General features: G+C 32.7%; 1 protein-coding gene across 1 annotated transcript; it reads right to left on the bottom strand.

The window, feature by feature from the left end:
- On the bottom strand, positions 1-24,051 carry LOC123698693 (mucin-22-like). Its single transcript, XM_045645442.1, has 2 exons — positions 23,605-24,051; positions 1-3,159 (listed from the first exon to the last, which is right to left on the bottom strand). The coding sequence occupies exons 1-2, from the start codon at positions 24,049-24,051 to the stop codon at positions 766-768; spliced, it is 2,841 nt and encodes a 946-aa protein (XP_045501398.1). The 3' UTR covers positions 1-765.
- Positions 24,052-24,770: the final 719 nt, after the last annotated feature.

Here is a 24,770-nt window from a genome sequence, read left to right as displayed (position 1 = left end):
CTTTCTCAACGGTCTTTTTGAAACAGTTTTCTTCAAGTGCAATTTACATCCATATTCCTGTGATATTTTGATTACAAAGGTATAAAAAATAAATACACAACATGTCACAACTCCAACATAAATAGAAAAGAAATCATAATACAGATACAATATAAAAATAGTGCTATTCGATTAATATCGGTAGTCTCTTAAAACATAATACAAATATTTGTTTTACAGTATCCAGTAATTGTTAATATGAAAGCCACAATGTTAAAAAATGTAAAGTAACATTATTATCAAGTATCACATTATATTGAATAGGATTCGCAGCCTAAATAGAGATTAACAATAGTTAAACATAATTAATAAGGTACTTGTATTACATTAAACAACTTACAACTACACAAAATAGGTAGGTATTTTTTCAAAATACGACACAGTTTAGATCAACAAGCCTTCGACTTTCTCGAATTTAAATTTAATTAAACTTATGTTATAAATTGGCTATTTTAATTATCTAAAAATATACACATAACCAATAAATTAATTAAACACTAAAGTATAATATCAATGTTAAGGCCTATTCAAACTAGAGCGGTATTGGCTGTTTACTCTGATCGGTACCCGATTGGAGTCTCTATAATAATATATTTACGATACAGCTGTAGAGATGATACCGCTCTCCACGGCGCGGCGGTAACGGATAGCGCTCTAGTTTCAATTGGCCTTTATGCAGGACCCGCCTTGAATAAGACATTAAAATTAAAAAGATCATTAATAAAACTATACCAAATTGGACAAAATAGCATTCTTTTCTAGTTTTGTAACTCTGGGAATTCGATACGGCCTGGGTAAATCTAAATCAATAAATAGAGAACTTTTTATAAGTCCTCTCCATCTTCCCAAATAATAACTTATGATAGCAATTACAATAACCAATATGAGACAAAGTAATGTCACCATAGTTATTGTGAAAGGGTTCCAAAAGCTGTTACAATTTTTATCCAAAATAGGAGTTTCTGTTGTAGAGAGAGTTGTGTATGGCCCGTCAGTCGTATCTCCTGTAGTTAAAGTCCATTCTGACGTAGTTATGTCTGGATTTCTATATGTTTCATCAGTTTCTTGCGTGCTTGTCGGAAATCCTGTTGGAGTCGTTGCATCAGGGTTATTTGTGTAGTCATTCGTAGAATCTGTTGAAGACGACGTCGTCGGTGCCGTTGTCGGTTCCACAGTCGTTGTTGTTGTTTCTTGTGTTGAAGATACATCAGTCGTGACATCTGGCCCTGTGGTTGTTACTTGATTCGTTGTAGTTGTTATTAATGTTGTAGTAGTTGTTTCTTCCGGAGCTGTTGTAGTTGTTGTTTCTTCTGGTATCGGTGTAGTTGTTGTTATTTCCGGGATCGTAGTGGTTGTAGTCACCTCTGTTGTTGTATTTTCCGGTATTGTTGTTGTTGTAGTGACTTCTGTTGTTGTTGTAGTGACTTCTGTTGTTGTTGAAGTGACTTCTGTTGTTGTTGTATCTTCCGGTATCGTTGTAGTTGTAGTGCCTTCTGTTGTTGTTGTATCTTCAGGTATCGTTGTTGTTGTAGTGCCTTCTGTTGTTGTTGTATCTTCCGGTATCGTTGTAGTTGTAGTGACTTCTGTTGTTGTTGTATCTTCCAGTATCGTTGTTGTTGTTGTAGTGCCTTCTGTTGTTGTTGTATCTTCCGGTATCGTTGTAGTTGTAGTGACTTCTGTTGTTGTTGTATTTTCCGGTATCGTTGTTGTTGTAGTGCCTTCTGTTGTTGTTGTATCTTCCGGTATCGTTGTTGTTGTAGTGCCTTCTGTTGTTGTTGTATCTTCCGGTATCGTTGTTGTTGTAGTGCCTTCTGTTGTTGTTGTATCTTCCGGTATCATTGTAGTTGTAGTGACTTCTGTTGTTGTTGTATTTTCCGGTATCGTTGTTGTTGTAGTGCCTTCTGTTGTTGTTGTATCTTCCGGTATCGTTGTTGTTGTAGTGCCTTCTGTTGTTGTTGTATCTTCCGGTATCGTTGTAGTCGTAGTGCCTTCTGTTGTTGTTGTTGTATCTTCCGGTATCGTTGTCGTTGTAGTGACTTCTGTTGTTGTTGTATCTTCCGGTATCGTTGTTGTTGTAGTGCCTTCCGTTGTTGTTGTATTTTCCGCTATCGTTGTCGTTGTAGTGACTTCTGTTGTTGTTGTATCTTCCGGTATCGTTGTTGTTGTAGTGCCTTCTGTTGTTGTTGTATCTTCCGATATCGTTGTAGTTGTAGTAACTTCTGTTGATGTTGTATCTTCCGGTATAGTTGTTGTTGTAGTGACTTCTGTTGTTGTTGTATCTTCCGGTATCGTTGTTGTTGTAGTAACTTCTGTTGTTGTTGTATCTTCCGGTATAGTTGTTGTTGTTGTAGTGACTTCTGTTGTTGTTGTATCTTCCGGTATCGTTGTTGTTGTTGTTGTAGTGACTTCTGTTGTTGTTGTATCTTCCGGTATCGTTGTTGTTGTACCTTCCGGTATAGTTGTTGTTGTGACTTCTGTTGTTGTTGTATTTTCCGGTATCGTTGTAGTTGTAGTGACTTCTGTTGTTGTTGTATCTTCCGGTATCGTTGTTGTTGTATCTTCCGGTTTCGTTGTTGTTGTATCTTCCGGTATCGTTGTTGTTGTAGTGCCTTCTGTTGTTGTTGTATCTTCCGGTATCATTGTAGTTGTAGTGACTTCTGTTGTTGTTGTATTTTCCGGTATCGTTGTTGTTGTAGTGACTTCTGTTGTTGTTGTATCTCCCGGTATCGTTGTTGTTGTAGTGCCTTCTGTTGTTGTTGTATCTTCCGATATCGTTGTAGTTGTAGTGCCTTCTGTTGTTGTTGTATCTTCCGATATCGTTGTAGTTGTAATGACTTCTGTTGCTGTTGTATCTTCCGGTATAGTTGTTGTTGTAGTGACTTCTGTTGTTGTTGTATCTTCCGGTATCGTTGTTGTTGTGACTTCTGTTGTTGTTGTATCTTCTGGTACCGATGTAGTTGATGTAATATCAAGTGTCGTTGTTGTTGTTGTCGCTTCCGTTGTTGTTGTTGTATCCTCATACTCGTAGATGTTACACTCGCCCTCGTAGTTCGGGGGAATATATCTGAATGAGTCCACGAGAACTATGGAGTCTGCTGCTGCTACTCCTAACATTGTTACCTGTAACAATACAATATTATTGAATTAATACTTTTACTTCAACATGTTTTCTTATCAAATACCTACTTGTATAACACAAATACGTACTTTTCGCTAAAAGGTCTAAATGATTTATATTTACTTGTGCTGTAAAACAGTTTATTATTGCTTTAATAAACAGTAAACTGTATTATAGCACAAGTAAATTATCATTCATTAGACCTTTTAACGAAAAGTACATATTTGTTATAATAATATGAATCAATATTAATTATCGTGATAATTAATTCATAAAAATTACATAAAAATTATATTTATATTATTTTTTCTTTCAACTATAACTTAGGATGTAGTACAAATTTAAATAAAGAGAAAATATCATTCGTATAAATAATTGAAACTATGAAAAAAAATTGTTCATTCATTTAATGTAGGTAGTTACTTCCTTTAAAAAAAATAATTTTATAGATATAAATTTTCTCTCTTCAACTGTTGACGAGTGTAAAATTGATTTTCATAAAATACAATCACAAGGAAATTGTAATTCAATCATGTTAAAACGATTTATTTTTGTTCTTATCTGCATATTTTATAAATTGATTATATTAATCCTAAATCCTTAACAATAATTACAAGAGATAATGAACAGCCCTGACTTATTTGTAAATGAATTTTAATAAACAAGAAAAAAGTGATTGTTGTACTTATTATAATATAATTCAGGTAATCGTGCAATAAATCATGAATTAAAGGCACACACACACATTTAAGGCTGTCTATACATACTTGGTGCATTGAATTGATTTTCATTAAATAAATTCATAAAATCAATAGCCACACAGGTGCCACATAGAGTGAACAGCTTCTCTAAGAAATTGCTAATACGTTTACGGGGTAGATATAGCGATGAAGGTTTTAATTCTTAGACTGCGCTGCGTTAAAACTAAAGTAACGAAAATACAAAGGGATGGGAACTTTAAAATGGTGGATGCACAAATAATCCCTCTGGATTACGGAGACGACCTTGTTGATAAGATACGATTATTACAGTTGACGATGTATTGACGTCATAGAAAATGAAGAAATCAGGGACTATTGGAAGCAATGATATGAAATTACAGACAAATAGCTTGGTAAATGTTTATACCCATAAATGTTTCTTGACGGATTTCCGGGTCAGCTATAAAAATATGATCTATTTCTATTACACAACATTTATCAAGAAAAGTGGATTGAACCGTCTGACGCAAGTCAAGAGAAGAGACAAAGATTAGCGTAATATGAAAATGTCATGAAGTTATATCATTAGACTTTGTCTGAAAATTCGAATGTATGGTTCGGAAAAGAGTGATTTTTATGACTGTTGTATATAATACACTAATTAAGTAAGGATGCTTCGATTGCAAAGATTGGCTGAAATTGAAAGACTCTTGAAGCTAGGTATAGTTATACAGTAAGAAATTGAGGTAGGTTTATATTTCAACATGTTGAAAATGTTGAGGAAAATAAACTGTATACCTACCTAATTACAATTTCAACTAACCGTAGTTTTATAACATTGATGTTTACTAAACCTAGAAAATGTATAAGACAGCCGATTTTAACACGAATCCATCAAGTGCAAACCAAAGAACAGGCATCTATATATTTGCAATCAAACGATTTATATATTGAGAATTTATTCGTAACTTACATAAGCATTATAACTAGCGGGTCCACTGACTGTTACTTGCTGCGTGAGCCACCCTTGTTCAGTAAACCACAAATTACCGACCACATTCGCTCCACCAGGGACAATTTCACTAATTATCACCCACAATGCATCACCAGGCGCTGTAGGCCTCATATATCCAGTCACTTCGAATATGCCATTATTGGACATCGGAAAGCTTTCAGAGGACATGCAACTAAGCACCTCGTTTGCAGACATAAATGTCATACTTCCATTACTAGGCGGCGATATTAATATATCTGCATAATATCCCATTTCCCACACCGGTCTCCCGATACACATTGTACAGTCATTTGGAAATCTGCCATTGAAATCAGACTCAAATTCGTACTTATAACACTCTTCACTTGACACATAATAACACAATAGCGATACTATGAAAATGGACCAGCTTTTCATCATTCTTCGCTGTTTTTTTTTTTTTTTTTGTTGTCGAAGAGCACAAAGTTTCACTACTGTATGTCATCCATTATAGCCAATTACTCGAAATTCAACTTAGTTGTCACTGATAAAATTCGTAATTGATGTACGAAAATCGTTTGAAAACTTTATAATAAAATGCAAAAACAGCATTGCACTTCCCGTTTTTCTCGAATCACAATTCATTTCGAATCAAAGCAACAAAATTTCTCTGGACCAAATTGAGTTTTCCATCGAAGTTACTTTACAAAAGTGTCTACACAGTTACACATACACATCAAAGGTCCGTATGTCCTCTTTCAAATAATACATAATTAGAAGTAAAACTAATAGGTCGAGGAATTTAATAGATTAGATAATTATTGAGCCCCTAGGATTTAGTAGAATTTATTGAGTATAATTATTTAAATATATTTTTTAAAGATTAGGCTGTATGCAAAGCAGGCATAGAGATAGAGCGTGAACTTATCTCCTGCTTAGTTAAATAAACGATAAGGAAACGTATGAATCAGAAAGTGTATGTAGGGGAAAATGCAATGCTTTGGTTTCCCAATATTTTCAGCAACATATCAACAATCTATTGTGTTGAGTATAAGCAAGTTTGATTTTTTATGGATCAGACAATATTATGAGGATTCCACATAGGTTAATTTCATTCTTCTAAATTGTTATCATATATGACTATATACAATGTTTATGGTTGTATTCGTTGATTGGCTATAACAGTATAGCATAAGAGCTAGCGCGCTACGTGCGCGCACTTTCTTACTAACCCATAAGTGGGAGAGACAAAATAGTTGCAGAGATAAAATAGTTGCGGAGACAAAAGTTGCTCGTGCGCGCTACCTTTAAATGTAGGAAGTATGGCATTTCAATATATGAATTTTAAATTTTACTCATGTTTGATATACTTGTACTTATCTGGTTCTAATTCGTATTGGTCATTGTTTATTAATTAATTTATTATCTGAAGGGCACAGTAGATACTAATTAGAAAATATTTGCTATTGTACATAAAAATAATTGCCAAATGTAGAAAGAATGGTCAGTTCCAATAAAAATAGAAGGAGCTGTCACATTCAATAATTTTTAAGTAAATTTAATTTAATTTTAAGTTTAATAATATTATGTTTATCTGTTCTGGGATGAGACAGCTAGGGAGAATGTTGAGGTCTAATAATAATTAATTAATGAATTCTTTATTGTACACACCAAAGTAAACAGAAATAATTCATTACTTCCAAACTATATATCCTAGTTCTTATGAGGACTATTAGGATTTAAATTAAAAATAAAATCACCAGCTCTAGGAATATTGGGAATCGAAAATTCCAGCCATACTTAGCCTTACCTATATTTGAATCTAAAGTTTCATCACGCAGTTATTATGGACATTTACCATAACTTAACGACAATAAATGGATTCACTGTCATATCAAAACTGCTCAGTAGGTGATGGGTAATACTAGTAGCTCGTAATTTGATCGATTCCGAACTGCTTACGATTTGGGAAAAGATGATCGATTAGATAGCCTTAATGCATTTGTTAGTGCAGAATGTTAATTGCATTATTATTTTCATATAAATTCTAGAACAATTCATACCTTTCGCTGGTTCAGATAATTACCCGGCTGCTAAAAATAACAATATGGTATCAACTAGCGCAAGAAGTTTGTTTAATTCAGTAATTGGTTTAAAACTAGAGGTATTGAATTAGTTTTAGCAAGTGTCCGTTTCTATGTATCACCATAATATTTTGAAATTTGAGTTTAAACATTTGCGTTCTTTTTATAGACGGTTACTTTTTATAGCTTTTAATGCAAATAAAAATTAGAGCTAGATAAGAAAATGACATTTTTGACCGCGACGATAACCTGACCAAGTTACAAAAAATAGACGATATTTACAAAAAATAATAAAATTTAAAATCTCCCTAGTTAACTAACCAATGTTTCAATGATCGATAAAAGTTAAAATTGTGTCCTATTCAGACCATACATATATCTACCCTGAAGGCTTAATACTTACATAGCCTGTGTACTTCGCAGGACCAGTGAGACGAGTACTCTTCGTAAACCAGCCTTCTTCAGTGAAGGGGATATTTCCAACAGCTCCGTTCGAGCCGCCTGGAACTATCTCGTTCACAAGCACGGACAACGCATCACCGATCGCCGTAGGTTTCACATACGCAGTCACTTCAAATATACCATTGAAAGCCATAGGAAAAATATAAGTCGACATACAAGTCAAGTTTTGCCCTGCATACGCAAACTTCGTGCTACGCTCGTTCGGTGGAGTAAGATCCACGTCCGCATAGTTCCCTATTCGCCACTCATCTCTATTCAAGCACATGTCACAATCGTTCGGAAATTTTTCCTCGAAATTCATCTCGAAATCATATTTAACACAATCATCACATAGAACAGTATAACTCAATAGCGTCGTCACTAAAACGAACCAATGTTTCGACATTTCTTTACACAGAGTATTTGCAGCGGCACGAGTCAATGAACAAATTCACTTTCGTTTTAAATTCATAATTAGCGAATTGAACGATCACTGATAGGACTTGGAATTTATATCCTACATGCTTCAAGTTATCAAATTAATATTCGACATCTCATACATCTTGATTCTTGATACGCAATATTTAACCACTAATAATATATAAAATATTTTCACTTAACGATTTTCTCTAAGCTTTATTTATTTGTAACATTTTCAAGAGCACGTTCAAGGCACTTATGCCTATTACAAAAATAATATGTAAGTAAAACTATTAGCTGGCCAAATCTGAGAGATAAGATTAAATTATTTGATTGTTATCGTTTAATATATCCGATGAGCTTGGATTTTGTTTAATTATTTGAACAATAATCTTTGATTTAAAGATTTATTGAATTGTAATCCGCACAAAACAACTAAAGGTATATGTTTTATAAAGAAAAATGTAGAAAAACAATATTGTAATGATGATTAGGCTAAGCAGATAGGTTATAGGATGTTAGACAAAAGTGCAGATTTGTTGGTACTACATTCTACATCCTACACATATAAGTATCCGGCGCATATACAAATTACTTTTTTAAAAATATTATTTAGGTATAAAAATATGGTATGAACTTGAAATGGAAAAGGAAAATGTTCCTATATCTGAACCCAAATAATGATCTGTAAAAACTTTTTCTATTTCTGATCATTTTATATTTTGAGGAAACTTTACTCTAATGACTAATAAATCTAATGACAACAACATTTTCTATATGTTCTTCTATGGGTTTAAAAACAGGTTTAATTTTCAGATCAACAACGTCACATGTAGGTAACCTACCACGTACCTACTTTAATCAATGTAGTTAAGTCTGCTTGTGTGAAAATTTCCTCATCAAATCAAACTATCTTTTGTTAATTAAAAATGTAAATACTCATAAATTTATAAAGAATAGAAAAAAATCAATCACGAGGCGGGACTCGAACCCGCATCCTTTCGCGCCATTCCGGGGCGGATGCCTGACCAATTCAGCCACTCGTGACCCGCCAGAGCAATCGAATTTATTCTATTCTTTCGGTTTTATGTTACTAAGGGACACACCGCGCGCCATCTATTGAGATGATTAACAACCATCTCAACCAATATGAAACACTTTTCAGTGAATACAATATTCGATAGTTAAATACTTTATCTTAAAAAATAGTTTGAGCAATAACATAGACTTTTTATCTCGGATCAACTCGGACAAAGCCTGTGCAAGCAGTAAGTATTTACCTTAGCCTTTTTGCCTTGGATGGCCTTTTTCTTAAATAAAATATAAAATAAATAAAAAACTAATTAGGTACATTGTTCTAATTTTATCAAAATAGATAAATAGATATTTGTTTGATAGGCGCGTAGGGAAAAAGTCGGTCATTGGCTCGTCTGTAAATATCACAAATTATCTAATAGTTTATGTACTTCCCTATTCATGTAAAAGATTAAAAATAATATAATATAGTCATATTAGTCACTAGCTTCACCTGTTTTACCGACGTTCTTAATTCAAACATTAATTATAGTTTTTCTGGAAGTGCTTTTAAAAAACGACGGTTATCAATTCCTATCTCAAAAAGAAATATATTTTTTTGTGGCTACAATCGGTAAATCTAAGTATAATATAAAAATTACAAATTTCTTGTTTGGCACAAAAATTCAGTAGAAGAAATTATGTTGAACGATTTATTTTTTCTATTCTTGTAATTAAATTTATTTAAGCACTTAAAACAACAGTAACGTAATTATATTATAAGTTTTCTTGTGCATACCTGTAATTGGTGTACATACATCATATTAATATTCGATAGTTGTTTAGTTTTAATTGTGATAATTTTCATGTGTACTCTGTTGGTATGTCTAAATTAAATAAATAAATAAATAAATAAGAGTGTAGACTATGCTTTCAGCCTGCAGCTTCTTGGTTCTTCTTGGTTGGTATTTTCTACTTGAATTCAGCTTAATTTTTATTATAACGAAATCAGAATATATTTCATCGATTTCATAATATTTCCTCGTTTTCTTTACAAGAAACTGAAATACGGGATTTCAATGCATTTATTCCACTAGCTATTGTCCTGTTAGTTTATAACTTCAATTGATATTATGCAATACCTATATTATACAATATATTTTGCACAATAGAGAACGAGAACATTTATTATTTATTCAAAACAAATACATATCTAATAGTATAACAATTTCTCTTTCTATTTTTTTTAATGTCATCGCTGTTTGCTTTTCTGCGCCTAATAACAGTAACGAACGGTACGAGATTCCTGTAAATGTGTCCGTAGTTGTTATTATAATATGAAAAAAATAATTAAACATTTTGTTAAGAGGAGTTACAAACAAACTAATGTGACTGGTTTTATTTTCACAACAATGCAGGTGAAAATTGTATCTTTATTTTTAGTAAGTGTGTAATGAGGGCTTTAAAATATATTATAAAGATATCTATAGACTCTAGTTAGATATTAGATATGCCAAATGGCATATTGCTACATAGTATAAAACAAAGTTGCTTTCTCTGTTCCTATGTCCCTTTGTATGCTTAAATCTTTAAAACTACGCAACGGATTTTGATGCGGTTTTTTTTAATAGATAGAGTGATTGAACAGGGTGGTTTTAGTATATAATTTATTAGGTTTTAGACAAAGTGGGCGAGGCCGCGGGCGGTAAGCTAGTCTAATATAAGTAAATACTTATTTATAGTCTATGGTCACACGGTGGTCACACGGGGTGAATGACATTTTGATTTAACTATGACCTCGAGCTACGGGCACTTTGAAGTTGAAATAAGTAATTAATATTAATGGCAGGTGCATTTGTTTCATTATTTACAGTTTAAACAATACAGGTAACATTTTAATATTTTAATAATAAATTTCAGAAGTCCCTGGTCGTTGAATCGAAATTGAAAGACAAATGAGAGTTGGTGTCTAGTTTTAATTGAAACAGTAGGATTTTTAAATCTATATCAACACTAGCTGCTCCGCGCGGTTTCACCCCCGTGGCCCCGGTCCTGTTGGTCGTAGCGTGATGATATATAGCCTATAACCTTCCTCGATAAATGAGCTATCTAACACCGAAAGAATTTTTTAAATCGGACCAGTAGTTCCCGAGATTAGCGCGTTCAAACAAACAAACAAACTCTTCAGCTTTATAATATTAGTATAGATATTCAGAACATCATACACATGGTAAGATATAGTCCTACATTTTGTACTATATAGTTACTAAAAATAATACGTCCTAGAGCCAAACATAATGAGTAAATTATAAATAAATAATAAAAAAATAAAATCGTTTATTTAGAAACAACACATACAAACAAAAACAATTTAGACACGACGATCGCCTCAACTAGGAATATACCTGTGCTAGAGACGATCGACGCCTTCCTCTCCAGACTTAGCCAGTATTGTTAATTTAACTTATATATACTACATAAATTTATAAAATAGAGAATCATTAAAAGAACTAATTGAGGTTAAAAATAACATTTCGGGCCTGCAGTTTGTGTGTGTGTGTGTTCGTGTGTGTGTGTGTGTGTGTGTGTGTGATGTGTGATTATCCTACTATAATTATAATAGATAGGTATTATAAATGCGAAAGTTTGTGAGGATGTGTGTGTGTTTGTTACTCTTTCGCGCAAATACTACTGACCTGATTACAATGAAATTTAGCACACATACCTATAGAGTATAGAGGGTAACTTGGAATAACACATAGGATAGATTTTATCCCGGAAATCCCAAGGGAACGGGAACTATGCGGGTTTTCCTTTGAAAAGGCGGGCCAAGCCGCGAGCGGAAATCTAGTAATAATATCTATTATAATACAATCTCTACAATACCAGCCCAAAGACGTAGCTTAGCGCCCAAGCTTTTTAGATCTATATTCCTGTAGTTGAAACAAAAATAGCCTGTGATTAAATATTGAACGTTTTACGCTTAAGCACATACTAATACCTAAAGCATATATTTGCAAAATATATACAATATTATTTTACACATTCAGTCGTTACGTAAATAAAAGATTATATCAAAGCGATCAATCGGTTTAGAGATTTTTATCTCATCTTTATTGGAAGCTATAGATTAACACTTCAAAGGACAATTACCTGCAAGATAGTAATCAATCTGATTAGATTACTCAAATGTTTATATCATGATCTCAATCTAATTCACAATAGATAATTTTACCGAATGTACTCACAAGTATCTTACATTTGACAATATTATTTCACACGAAATTGACAACACACTTAAAGAGAATAAAGAACATTTTGGCGTATATGTATTGATATGTATATTTTTGCTTTTTACCGGATTTTTCTATAATAAGCTTAACGCCACACTAGCAAAACAAGTAACGTTATTTTCAAATTACTAATAATTATCTACATTTAAATGAGTAATTAGTAGTTTGTTTTTGAAGTAATTAGATGGCTAAAATTTAGTATTCCTTTTAGAATAAACGCCTTTGTCGTTTAGAAAAAAGTCTTAATTTATAAGTTGAACCAAAAAGAGGAATATAAATGTTACCTGCCTTTTGTACTGCACCAATTTTCATTCTGTATTCACCGAAAGGTGGACGTGTCTTATAATTATATCTGTCTATCTGTCTATGACATCAAATCTTACAAATTAATTAAATTACATGTAAACATCGATTGTTCTTTGTGATTTAATCGAAACATTTTCTAGATTCTTAGCTGTTTTTACCTTTTAGCCATTCAACCGTTTGTAGAGCGTCTTATCACTGGTCTTTCAATTCTTAAATTCTAAATTCTCTAATTCAATGCGTGTTTCAAACTAAGTAGGTATATTCTAGATTATTGAGTAAATGTGTAGTCACCAAATACTTAATAGTAACGCGTGTAGCATATCAATCAAAAATTGGTGCCTAAAATATGTTAATCTTTTGTGCGTACCGTAAATTAATATTATCCTGAGCAAAAACTCTTTATTGTCTTAATATATTACAATAACTATATTAATCTAATTGCAATTTAGATATTATATAAAAAAGTCCTCACTAACCATTAAAATAAAGCGGCACTGATTGAACATTATTACCGTAATTGTAAAATAATCGTAAATATGATCATAAAAATATATCATTATCAGATATTAAAGATAACAGATCTATTTATGACTTGCCAAGCAAACCATGTATTCCTGTCAGTCTACATTCATGTATCGTCAAGACTCACAAGTCCAAAGGTTTTTTGGACTGAAACATTTAGAGCATAAGATTGATTTATAAATGCAATGATAAATAAAAATTAAAGTTTTAAATAACAGAGCGACTATCTAACTCTAATAACGATTAATAGTAATCTCCACAGTGAAAACATATTATACAAATTTAGCAAAATCAAGTTATGAGTGCCACTCTGACCTCTGTACAACTTTTTTTCTAAGTTTGTGAGTTACAAGGTGCGAAACGTAACAATACACTCATTCTATACTAACAACTAAATTGAAGGATGACATTCTTCCCTCCATAGTAATTTACTCACATGCAATTAAAGTTTCTTTATTATACAGGGTTACTTGTAAAACACCAGCAACCTCGCAGGACAAGATAGCTAACATCATAAGCAACAACATTTGTTCTACGACTTTTGATAATTTGTTAGATTTTATTTTCATACAAAAATAAATATTCATTTAATTTTCTGTTTGAATATTATAAACTCTACGCGCATCTAAAATTTACGTTAACAAGAAGCGATCGAGAGGGGGAAGGGGGCGTCGCGTCGTCCTTTCGATAATGAATAGAACATAGACTTACAAATGTTAGGAGAGTAGAATAAAAGCTTAAAAAATCATTTAAAAATAATTTATTGCGTTATGCCAAAAGTCGTAGAACAAATGTTGTTATTTATGATGTTAGCTATCTTGTCCTACGAGGTTGCTGGTGTTTTACAAGTAACCCTGTATATATTTTACACAACATTTCAGGTTACTATATTGTGAATATTACGACTGGTTATCCGAAAACGAACGAAAGAAAGTTATTCCTAGCTTTGATAATTTGGGTGAACGTGAATAATTTTCCTACTTATCATTCGTTATTTTTCGAATATTGTTTTATGAAGTTATTAAATAAAGAATTTCTGTTACTGAAATCTAAATCAAAATACGCAAAAAAAAAACTACATACGAACTCTATTTGTGCGATATAAATAATTATTATGTACTTAATAATTGTAAATAATATGTAAATAATTATTATGGAAGAAGCATATATTCTTTATAACTTACTAGCTTTCCGCCCACGGTTTCGCCCGCTTAATCTATAACCTAATAAATAACAACTAAAACCTTCCTCTGGAATCACTCTATCTATTATAAAAAACCGCATCAAAATCCGTTGCGTAGTTTTAAAGATTTAAGCATACATAGGGACATAGGGACAGAGAAAGCGACTTTGTTTTATACTATGTAGAGATAGAACATGTTCTCTACGAGCTCTACGTTTTCGTAGACGTTAGTCTACGAGTTGCAAATTATGTTTAAATCTGATAGGCGACTGTTTTTAAAACTTTGCAAATTGTATTGCGAAAAATAAAGTACTGTATATTTCCAAATTATCATGCGAATTAGTCATTATAATAAATGCCTTTTTAATAATAAAAACTGCTAATCTATACTAATATTATAAAGCTGAAGAGTTTGTTTGTTACTAACTCTAACACTAATCTCGGGAACTACTGGTCCGATTTGAAAAATTATTTCGGTGTTAGATAGCCCATTTATCGAGGAAGGTTATAGGCTATATTTCATCACGCTACGGGCAACAGGAGTGGAGCCACGGGGGTGAAACCGCGCGGAGCAGCTAGTAATCTAGTAGCTAGTAATATATCTAAGAATCTAGTGTAGGTATATTTTATTTTCACGTCCTCATCATTAAACACTCAGGTATACTTTTTTTTGTTTCATTTTTGTGTTTGTTTGTTGTATTATCTGTTTATTGAAACAATTTGAAAATATGAAGAGAATAATTGTGATCAATGCCATCTAGGTAATTCTATATTATAATATATCACAAGTAGAAAACCAATATTATCTAATCAATGTTATTTGCTCGGAAAACAATACATTCTTATGTTCACAATAGATGGCGCTACATAAAGAAAGAAATCTATACATTAGTCTATACGAAGTTACTTTTTATTTTCTCTATTAAAATAAGCTTCATTCAGTTATGTTACCTATAGTTCATATAATATATTGCTTTTACTACGTGCATCTCGACCACAGACTCGACACTGTTGGAATAAGGAAGAAAGAAAAGTGCAAAAACCATAGACCTCAAATGGATTTACAAAACTAAGTATATCCGGCATCCCCCAACTCCTGCTCTTCCCTATACGTAGATAGATATTATAATATCCATACATCTCAGTAATTTAACAATTTACATACAACTTATGTTTGCAGTAACTAACGCATATTTCCTTTTATTTAAATACAAAAAGAGTGTGTATGCCGAACACACGTGTCAGAAATGAAACTTCTTTGGCAAGATTCAAAGATAGGTACCAATACTCCGTGTCGTGACGGTATTACCATAACACGACTTTTAAATTTTACTCTCAAAGCGCCTAAAGGAGTTTCACTTAAATATTCGACTCATTAAATTATGCAAATGATCAATCTTGTTACATCCTATTGCTAATCTTTAGAAAAATGTACGTAATCTATTTTTTATCTTTTTCTATTTTCTTGACGATAAATATTATCGGAATAATAAAAACTAGTAGTTATTAGATAAACCTGTTTATGATATTATAATAAATAAATACAAAGATATAAAAAAATCATATTATAAGTACCTATCTATTAATCCACGACAGTAAAAAGTGAAACCCTTACAATAATTCACAATAAAAAACCAATAGTTAGGTAATTAATGTGAGCCGTTCAAACGTATATTGGAACGAAGTTCGTATGCTTTTTTTAGAGTATAGAGTATAGACTAAGTATTAATAGTGCTTAGCGCTCAGGAATGTGTAGCGCTAGGTAACGATAATTATTATGAGAGAAATCAAGACCAAATTATGTGCGCCTATTTAAAATTTTATAGCAAATGTAATTAAAACAACAATCAACATAGGTACATGAGTAGGTTTCAAGGAGATACTACAACAGTAGGCTTTTTGAAAAGAATTCAAGGTTTTTCATGTTTTCGAATAATGAATTAAAATATTCTACAAATATTATAAATGCTAAAGTTTGTTAGGATGTGTGTGTGTGTGTGTGTGTTTGTTACTCTTTCGCGTAAATACTACTGAACCGATTACAATGAAATTTAACACACATATAACATATATAGGGTAACTTGGATTAACACATAGGATAGGTTTTATCCCAGAAATAACACGGAACGGGAACTATGCGGGTTTTCGCGAAAACGCGAGCGAAGCCGCGGCTGGAAATCTAGTTATAAATAATTGCATCCGATTTTATATATTGTACATATACGGTTTAAGCTACAGTCAAAATCTGTTATAACGACATCGAAGGGACTACTCATATTGAGTCGTAAAAACCGATAGTTGTAACAACCGGATTTGAATTTTGATACACCATATTCTTTTGCCAGGTTTTTGTTTGGAATTCCTTTCTCTAGCTTTGAAATAATACGCGATTTTTCTTCGATATTGATTTGTTGTCATTTTTGCGACATGTTACAATTTTCACAGTTAACTCAACAATATGTTTTGGTGCGCCTTGTGTAACGATAAGTAACAAACTGACTTAAGAGATATGACCAAGCGGGTCTTGAGGCTACGGCCAAGCTACGGCATGCATGTGCTTTGTTTCTAAGAATGACAAAAGACCCTAAACTTTGATTACTTTTAAGATAATAGCCATTGACTATTAAACCGTGCCAGATGTGGATACAGTTACCTATTCAATAATTGTTTACAATACAGCTGAGCCGGTCGTTCTACAGATATAATTCTCCGAAAATATTAACCAAATGTGGTCGCTTAATGCGGTATGTCGTATTAAACAATGTCGTAAAAACCAATGTTTTCGATAAGGCGGTCATATAATATTCAGCCAGGACCTTTGATTTTGGTCAATTTAACCGGTATGTTGTTCTAAACGATGTCGCCATAAACGGTTTTGACTGTACTTATATCAGTAGGTTTTCTTTGTTAGGCCTTCTCTGAATCACGGGCACACAGTGGCTTCATGGATTTAATTTATCATTGATAACAATTAATGCAGTCTGATAAAGTCGCACATATCTTTCCGCGGTAGGAAATTGTTAAAATAAGTTAAGCTATTCATAAATATGACATAAGGTTTATCGGAACTTAATCATAATATAGTAGATATAGAATAGAACGTAGGTACGCTATCATCACAACAAAAATGTGTAGATTAGTTTGGCATTGCGATTGCATTTACATTAATTTTTGTCGACATTATCTCCTTACTTCATTATATTACTAGATTTCCGCCCGCGGCTTCGCCCGCGTTTGCAAAGGAAAACCCGCATAGTTCCCGTTCCCGTGGGATTTCCGGGATAAAAACTATCCTATGTGTTAATCCAAGTTACCCTCTATATGTGTGCTAAATTTAATTGTAATCGGTTCAGTAGTTTTTACGTGAAAGAGTAACAAACATCCATACATCCATACAAACTTTCGCCTTTATAACATATATTAGAATATTAGATATAAGATTAGATTAGAAATATTAGAAATATTAGATGTGTATAGGAAACGTCACAATGTACCTTGAAATGTAACAAGCAAGATTAGTAGTACAGGATACATCGCCCATTTTTGCAAGTGACTACTATCAAGCTGATTTTCCGTTTGTAGCTTTATTTTGATGAGACACCGAATAATTTCGTGTACGAAACTCTCGATTGTGGTAGCTAACAGAGATAACAAGGATAAAATTTTTTGATTTGATGGTTCTCAAATATTTATTACTAACTGAATTTTTTTTTTTGCTTAATCAAGGCTACTTTTATCCGGGTACTATGCATGCAGAAAATATGTATAAAATAAAGTTAAGTAAAAGAATTGTGAGATATAAAAAGTGATTATTAAATAAACATACGTAGCATGATAAATTATTAAGGTAAACGCAGCTATCAACGACCCATCGAAAATCTGAAGGTATTACCGACCTATAAAAGTAATTCGAAATTTAAACGTTTCCAGAACTATTCTAGCTATAGGTAGGCAAAGTTATACACGAATGTATTAATTGAGCATCGTATACTTTAACGTTAGAGTGAGTAACTGAGCAAAAAAGAGTTAAAATGCGTAAGTTGCTGCGGGGTAGCGTGGAAGCAGGACGTGTCGTACTGTTCCGTTGTTCCTTCGGGTAAGTACTCTGAGTATCTTTTTAAGACATTTACAAACAAATGACATCTATACTTTAATTTATATTACTAAATGTCAATGCATTTAAGTGTCAACTTTTCATTTCTTACAACATTTTATTAATAAAAAGTAATTTGAAACGATAAAACTTAAAATTAAAATGGGACGGTGTTAGCTTCACCAGTTTAAGTCGTGGCAGGTATCAACGACCCGTAAGTCGGCAATGGCAGCAACGTGACTTTTTGTTTTATTTTCTTTTATGTTATTATATCACACTAACACAAGTGGTCTTATGGACCAGTTTAAATCTAAGCTATGAGTCTTCATAAAAATCTATTAGCGACTAAACTTTTTTGTCTAGTGTTGTGTCTTTTAGCGTTGTCAATTTATACAAAGTTATGATATTTTCGAGGATCCCTATCGAATAGTTACAGTAGTAAATCATTGTTTTTTTTTTGTTTAAACAATATGCATTTGTTCATATTTTGTATGACATTAATCAATTATAATCTATTTTATAGTCTGATGGTCAAATGAATTAAAATAACCATTTTTTTATGGGTCGGTAATACAATTTAGGTTTATACTTACATACTTTAATACCGACCCATGTGGGTCGGCAATAGCAACTATAGGAAGCTATTACCGATCGAATATAGATTGTTTAGTTTCTCATCTACAAATTCAAATTCAAATTGCTTTATTTGCAGAATGTAGAATAAAGATGTTTGTATATACAGATAATATTGATCCTTAAACATTCCGCTCGTAATTGAGCGTGCAAATATATTTTTATTACTTTTATGACATAATAGGTGCCTATTAAAAATTATATTTTTTTTAGGTTCAATTAACATAAAACATATAATTAGGTATATTTTTTCCAGAAATATGGAGCCACGAAAGCGGCGAAAAGTATTCAGTAAAACACAACTCGCCGAAGCAATCAATCAAATAGCATAACGAAATATCCTAGAGTTTGAAATCCTTAATTTAATATATGTACATATATTAATAGTATTATGTTGATTAATTTAAAAGTTTGTAATTATTTAGTTCATTACTAAAAAGTACTCATTTGTTTTATTAAAAATAACTACAATAAAAAAATACGAATATATTTGCATTTTTATTTCATTTTATTAAGATCGGTAATCATCATCATCACTAGCTTCTATACATTCCATTGCTGGAAAAAGGCTTCCTCTCACATACGATCGGGAATAGCTGCATAAAAATCGTTAATAGCTTCACAGCCGTTTTTATGGGTCGGTAATAGCAACAATCGACTAAGTCACATTGTAAATTATTTTTTACAAGATAATCCTTTATTAGAATGTATTTGCTTCAATAAATACATTTTTTATACATAACACTAGCATATAAAATGAAATTATAAATCTTTAGAAGAACCAGTATACTTAAAAAATATGGTTGATTTTGAAATTGCCTTAGAGGGGTCGTTAATACCTGCGTTTACCCTATACAGTTTAGTTTTGAAACCTGCATCTTTTAATGCGTTTTAGGCATGAATCTCTACTTGAAATTTAAACAATATTTTGAATAAAGCAGCATGCTGGCAATGTGCAAAAAAAAGGAAAAATCCTACGTTTTTGAAACTATGTACTGACCCCGTGACCACGCTCGCTGTAAAGTGTTCGAAACGTCGGGAAAATAATATAATGAATAAATCGCGTTTAAAATCCGATAAATAGTCTTTAATTTCTAAATGTTTAATACTCGCGTAAAATCAAACACTAAAAAATACTTTAAAACCAATCTTTACAGTATTCATATGTGACTGCTCTTACTATACACATTTAGATATAGGTAAACAAGTGGTAAACAATATTTTGTTAACTTTGAACTGTAAACGAAGCAATGCACGTCCATTATTATGACGCATCTATTTATCAACACATTCCTAAGGATTAATTAAATCCTAAAATACTTCAAAAATATTGCACAGATAATGTGAATGCATTGTGATAAAGTGGATATCGTAATAAAATTTATAGGAAATGGTTAATAGGAGCTTAATTATTTATAAGAATGACATAATTCTTTGTTTTATTGAGTTGTAAAATTACGTTATCAGAAACAAATATTGTACTCGTAAATGCGTTACATTTTCCGTGTTTTGTTTCTTATTAGTGAAATAAAAAGTGTTAATATTCCCACGGTGCATTTACATCAAACGAGAGCATGATAATTGTAACCCCACTATGTAAAATTATTTTAATGTAGAGCATTATTTCGTTGTTCTTAGTACGAACGAAAAGATTCTTTGCAATGTTCTAATAGGTACTGAACAACACTGAATACAAGTTTTCGACGTCTAGGTACACTTAAAAAATCAGGAAAGAATGCTCTTGCTCGAGCTCTAGCTCTACTCGTATGTTCGCATGATGTAAATGTACCGTCAGAAGATATACTTTCGGATGCTTTTGGACTTAAATAATTTACGCTTCCTTTAGCTTTTTTAGGCATTTCCTTAGTTATTTAACGATAAGTGCTAATAAATAGCTTAATGCTTCTTAGTATCGATTCATGTTCAGCTGGAACGCAAGTAAGTAGCATTTTTAGATTCTCCCATGTAAATTTATTGTTGTTAAATATTAATCATAGACCATATTATCGCTGTAAAGTTACCTGTATCAGAGATATTATTGTTGCGGTGATGATAGAATATATTAAGGTACAAGTCCGAGACGGGCCGCAGACCGCAAACCGCAACAGCAAACTGCAAGCGACAACACTTGTTTCTATGAACATCTATATATATGAATCGGTGCGCGTTGCGGCTGCAGGCAGCAGTGTCGCCGCGCTTAGAATCAATTTCATAGATGTTCATAGAAACAAGTGGTGTCGCTTGCAGTTTGCTGTTGCAGTTTGCGGTCTGCGGCCCGTCTCGGACTTGTACCTTTAGGCAAACATTTAAAAATCGTTAAGCTTGGCTTGACGTGACTAAGATTTAAAAAATAATAAAAAGGAATAATCTCTGGATAACTTATTATTCTCTAAAATAGTGTCCCTGAGTCTAAGTCTTCTTTCTCATTCGTTTAAATTAGTTTTACACGGTGATAATGTGAATATAGAGCTATTAATAAATGATCTATTGTACATCTTACTGTACACAGTTATTACAAGCTAGTGTTTCGAATATGAAAGTAAATAGGTTTATGTTTAGATATCTTAATAAGGGTTAATGACTTTTCCTACGGGATCCTAAAATAATGTTTCTTGCCTTTTAGAGGCTAGAAACATCGAAATACCGTATCTATCTAAGTAAATATATAATATTATTAAATTCAAACAAGTAATGTGCGTAATAAAATCGATTACGATCCATTAAAACATTTGTAAATTACGTAGTGTGTAGATACAAGGTATAAAAGATAATTATTGGTTGTTTGATGTTTACGCTCGCGCCACTTCAAAAGCACTTAACAAGTTAACAAAGACATTTTATGCATGTATTATGTATCGTTTTATATTATTATCTATACTAATATTATAAAGCTGAAGAGTTTGTTTGTTTGAACGCGCTTATCTCGGGAACTACTGGTCCGATTTAAAAAAAATCTTGTGGTGTTAGATAGCTTATTTATCGAGGAAGGTTATGGAATGAAGCCACGGGGGTGAAACCGCGCAGCAGCTAGTTGAATATATTGCCAAAAATCGTTTTCTATTATTATTGAATATATCACCAAAGAGGCGAATCAGTGAAAGTCTGGACTTCTTTCAAATAAATCTATACATATAATAAATCTGTAGAAGGGTCAATTCTGTACATTGAAAATATTGAAAAAATAAATACCAGGGGGTGTTACTGGATCGATACCAAACCCAAATATGTGTTTAAAAAAATTTTTGTTTGTCTGCCTGTCTGTATGTTCAGGCATCACGTGAAAACTAACAGTTCGATTTCGATGAAACTTGGTATAATTATACCGTATTATCCTGGGCGTAAAATAGGATACTTTTTATCCTGGAAAAATACGTAGAAAAAAATTAATCTTAATTTTTCAGTTTTATCCATAGACGTTGTTCTGTAGAACCGCGAACACACGTTGCGTATTATTATAGGCCTAGCCGTATTTGGGTCCAATATATATATTTATAAGATATCATTGTCAGAGTTACTCAAAATGAAGAAATAAACCATCCACGCGAAGACCGACATCCGCGCAGACGGAGTCGCGGGCGGAAGCTAGTAATAAATAAAACTGGTTTATTTGGAAACAATACATAACAATTTAGACACGACGATCGCCTCAAGCAAGAATATATACGGTCTGTGCTAGAGACGATCGACGCCTTCCTCTCCAGAGTTAGTCAGTATTGTTTAGTTTACTTATATACTAGTAGTTTTTTTTTTTTTTTTTTTATTGGTTATAGGGAAGCGCTTGACCACAATCTCGCCTGATGTTAAGCTGAGATGTGGTCTAAGATGGAGCGCGCTTCCCTAGAAGGTACCTGTTCACTCTACGCTTGAAGACCCCCATATTGTACTCGTCGGGGAACACAGACTCAGGAAGCATGTTCCAGTCCCTCGCGGTTCGGATAAAGAATGTGGAACCGAACCGCTTAGTCCGGGTACATGGAACGTCCACCATATGGCGATGCCTAGAATCTGTGCGCCTCGACGACGACTAGTAGTTACACATTTTTAATAGTCAACGGTTTGTCACTTATGAGCCTCAAAATTTAAATTGATTTAAAGTATTTGTACAACGGTGCATTTACATTACAAAGAATGCTCTTGCTCTAGCTCTATGATCGTTTGATGTAAATGCACCGTAAAAAACAATTGTGATGAAATCGGAATGTTTTAAAACAAAAAAGAACTAAAAACCGTGAATGGGAAACGTGTATCACCAAGTGTATCACTGATTTTTTGATGTAATGAGACATCCTGCAATTTGCATACCTACACCTTGGCATCATGGTGACATGATGGTAGCGTCAATATGAAAATGTCTCATTAGTTCATTACGGTGCATTTACATCAAACGAAACAGCTAGAGCAAGAGCAAGAGCATTCTTTCGTGATCTTTTAGTGTGAACGAAAACACTGAATAGTGTTATTTAGTATTAGAACATTGCATAGAAACTATTCGAACGCTCTAAGTCCAACGAAAGAATGTTCTAGACCTGTTTAGACTATAAGAAATTGACTTAGAGGGGTTAGAATGAGCTTTCGCTCACCTGATCTAAGTATGCTCGTTAGACATGCAATAACAGATACACTGAGAGAAAATTTATATTTATGTTTTAAAATCCTATGTATTATGTAACTAGATACCTCTTAGGTACCTTATGTTTTGAATAAACTAATTATAATGAAACTTGAAACAATAATACTTATTTATAAATTAAAAACTTAAATAAATAGAAAATATGGATACTTACATATCCACTGTAAGTGCCAGAGCTGCCCATTGTCATGACGACGGAATTCCAGCCACGAACGAAGCCCGGGGTCTGGAGTCCCAACGTTTGCTGTGCCACCGTCGCTTCACTGTTTCCCGCGAATTCGTTCACTATTATCGATATGATGTCCTGATTGCTCGCCGTATCCATGAAAATGTTCATCTCGATGATCCCTCCCGCCGTTATATTGAACGCGAACGAGCCGATACAGCTCAATACAGTATTGGGCGCTATGAACAGCGTGCTCAGTTCGTGGGGAGGCGTCATCCCTATATCTGTATAGCGGCCTAGGTTCCACATGAGCTGCCCCCCGCACAGACTGCTCTCATTCGTGAAGTCATCACTGAACCCCTGCTCGAAGTTCACAGTCACGCACTTGCTGTCACTTAACACGAAACACAACGACACAATAAAAAGCCGGTACATTTTTTCGATGCACAGCACTGTCCCGGTCGCCGCTTAATCTCCACGATTTAAACAAAATTATGTATCATAGCTATTCAAAATGTTATATCGGATAAGATACGGCTCTTCGATTCTGGTAATGTTGATAAGTTTAATTACAGTGCTAATTCTTTAATTAAACATATTCTAATCACTGTTTTCCATTAAAAGATACAATCTGTTCATAGCTTGGTTACACCGACTCTAACTATGAGTAACGTATGAAATGTACGTTATAACTTATAACACAAAAATTATACAGTCCTTCAGCAGTTCTTATCGAGTATTATATCCTAATAATGGTATTTTAATATGTGTATAAAGATATACAGAAAATTATCTATAACACTTAGTAATAAGTAATAAAACAATTAATATTAATATTTTATTAAGCATCCTGCTTTAAGCCAATTATGATTACTCTAGGCAATTTTATACATGTGTGCAAATATAATATGGTTATTATTATGAATCAGAATCATAGTTCAGGTACTTTTCTTTAATCTCTGGGAATTTTAAATGAATGAAATTGTATCCATATTTTCTAACTTGCGTTGTTATTTCTGTAAAGTTTCGAAGAAAGAGGTTCATATGATTTCCCCAATGAAAGATTTAGAATAATGGAATATTATTATACACGTATATTCTTGGCAAAAGCAAAATCTACTTAGAAAAGGAAAAATGGAATATAATGCAGAATT

The sequence above is a fragment of the Colias croceus genome, chromosome 16, assembly GCF_905220415.1.
Source record: "Colias croceus chromosome 16, ilColCroc2.1".
NCBI lineage: Eukaryota > Metazoa > Arthropoda > Insecta > Lepidoptera > Pieridae > Colias > Colias croceus.
This window is presented reverse-complemented; position numbering and strand designations above follow the sequence as displayed.

Coding starts and splice junctions, on each gene's coding strand:
- LOC123698693 (XM_045645442.1), bottom strand. CDS start 24,051: ATGTACCGGCTTTTTATTGTGTCGTTGTGTTTCGTGTTAAGTGACAGC. Junction 3,160..23,604: donor CTGGCACTTACAGTGGATAT/GTAAGTATCCAT, acceptor GTATTGTTACAG/GTAACAATGTTAGGAGTAGC.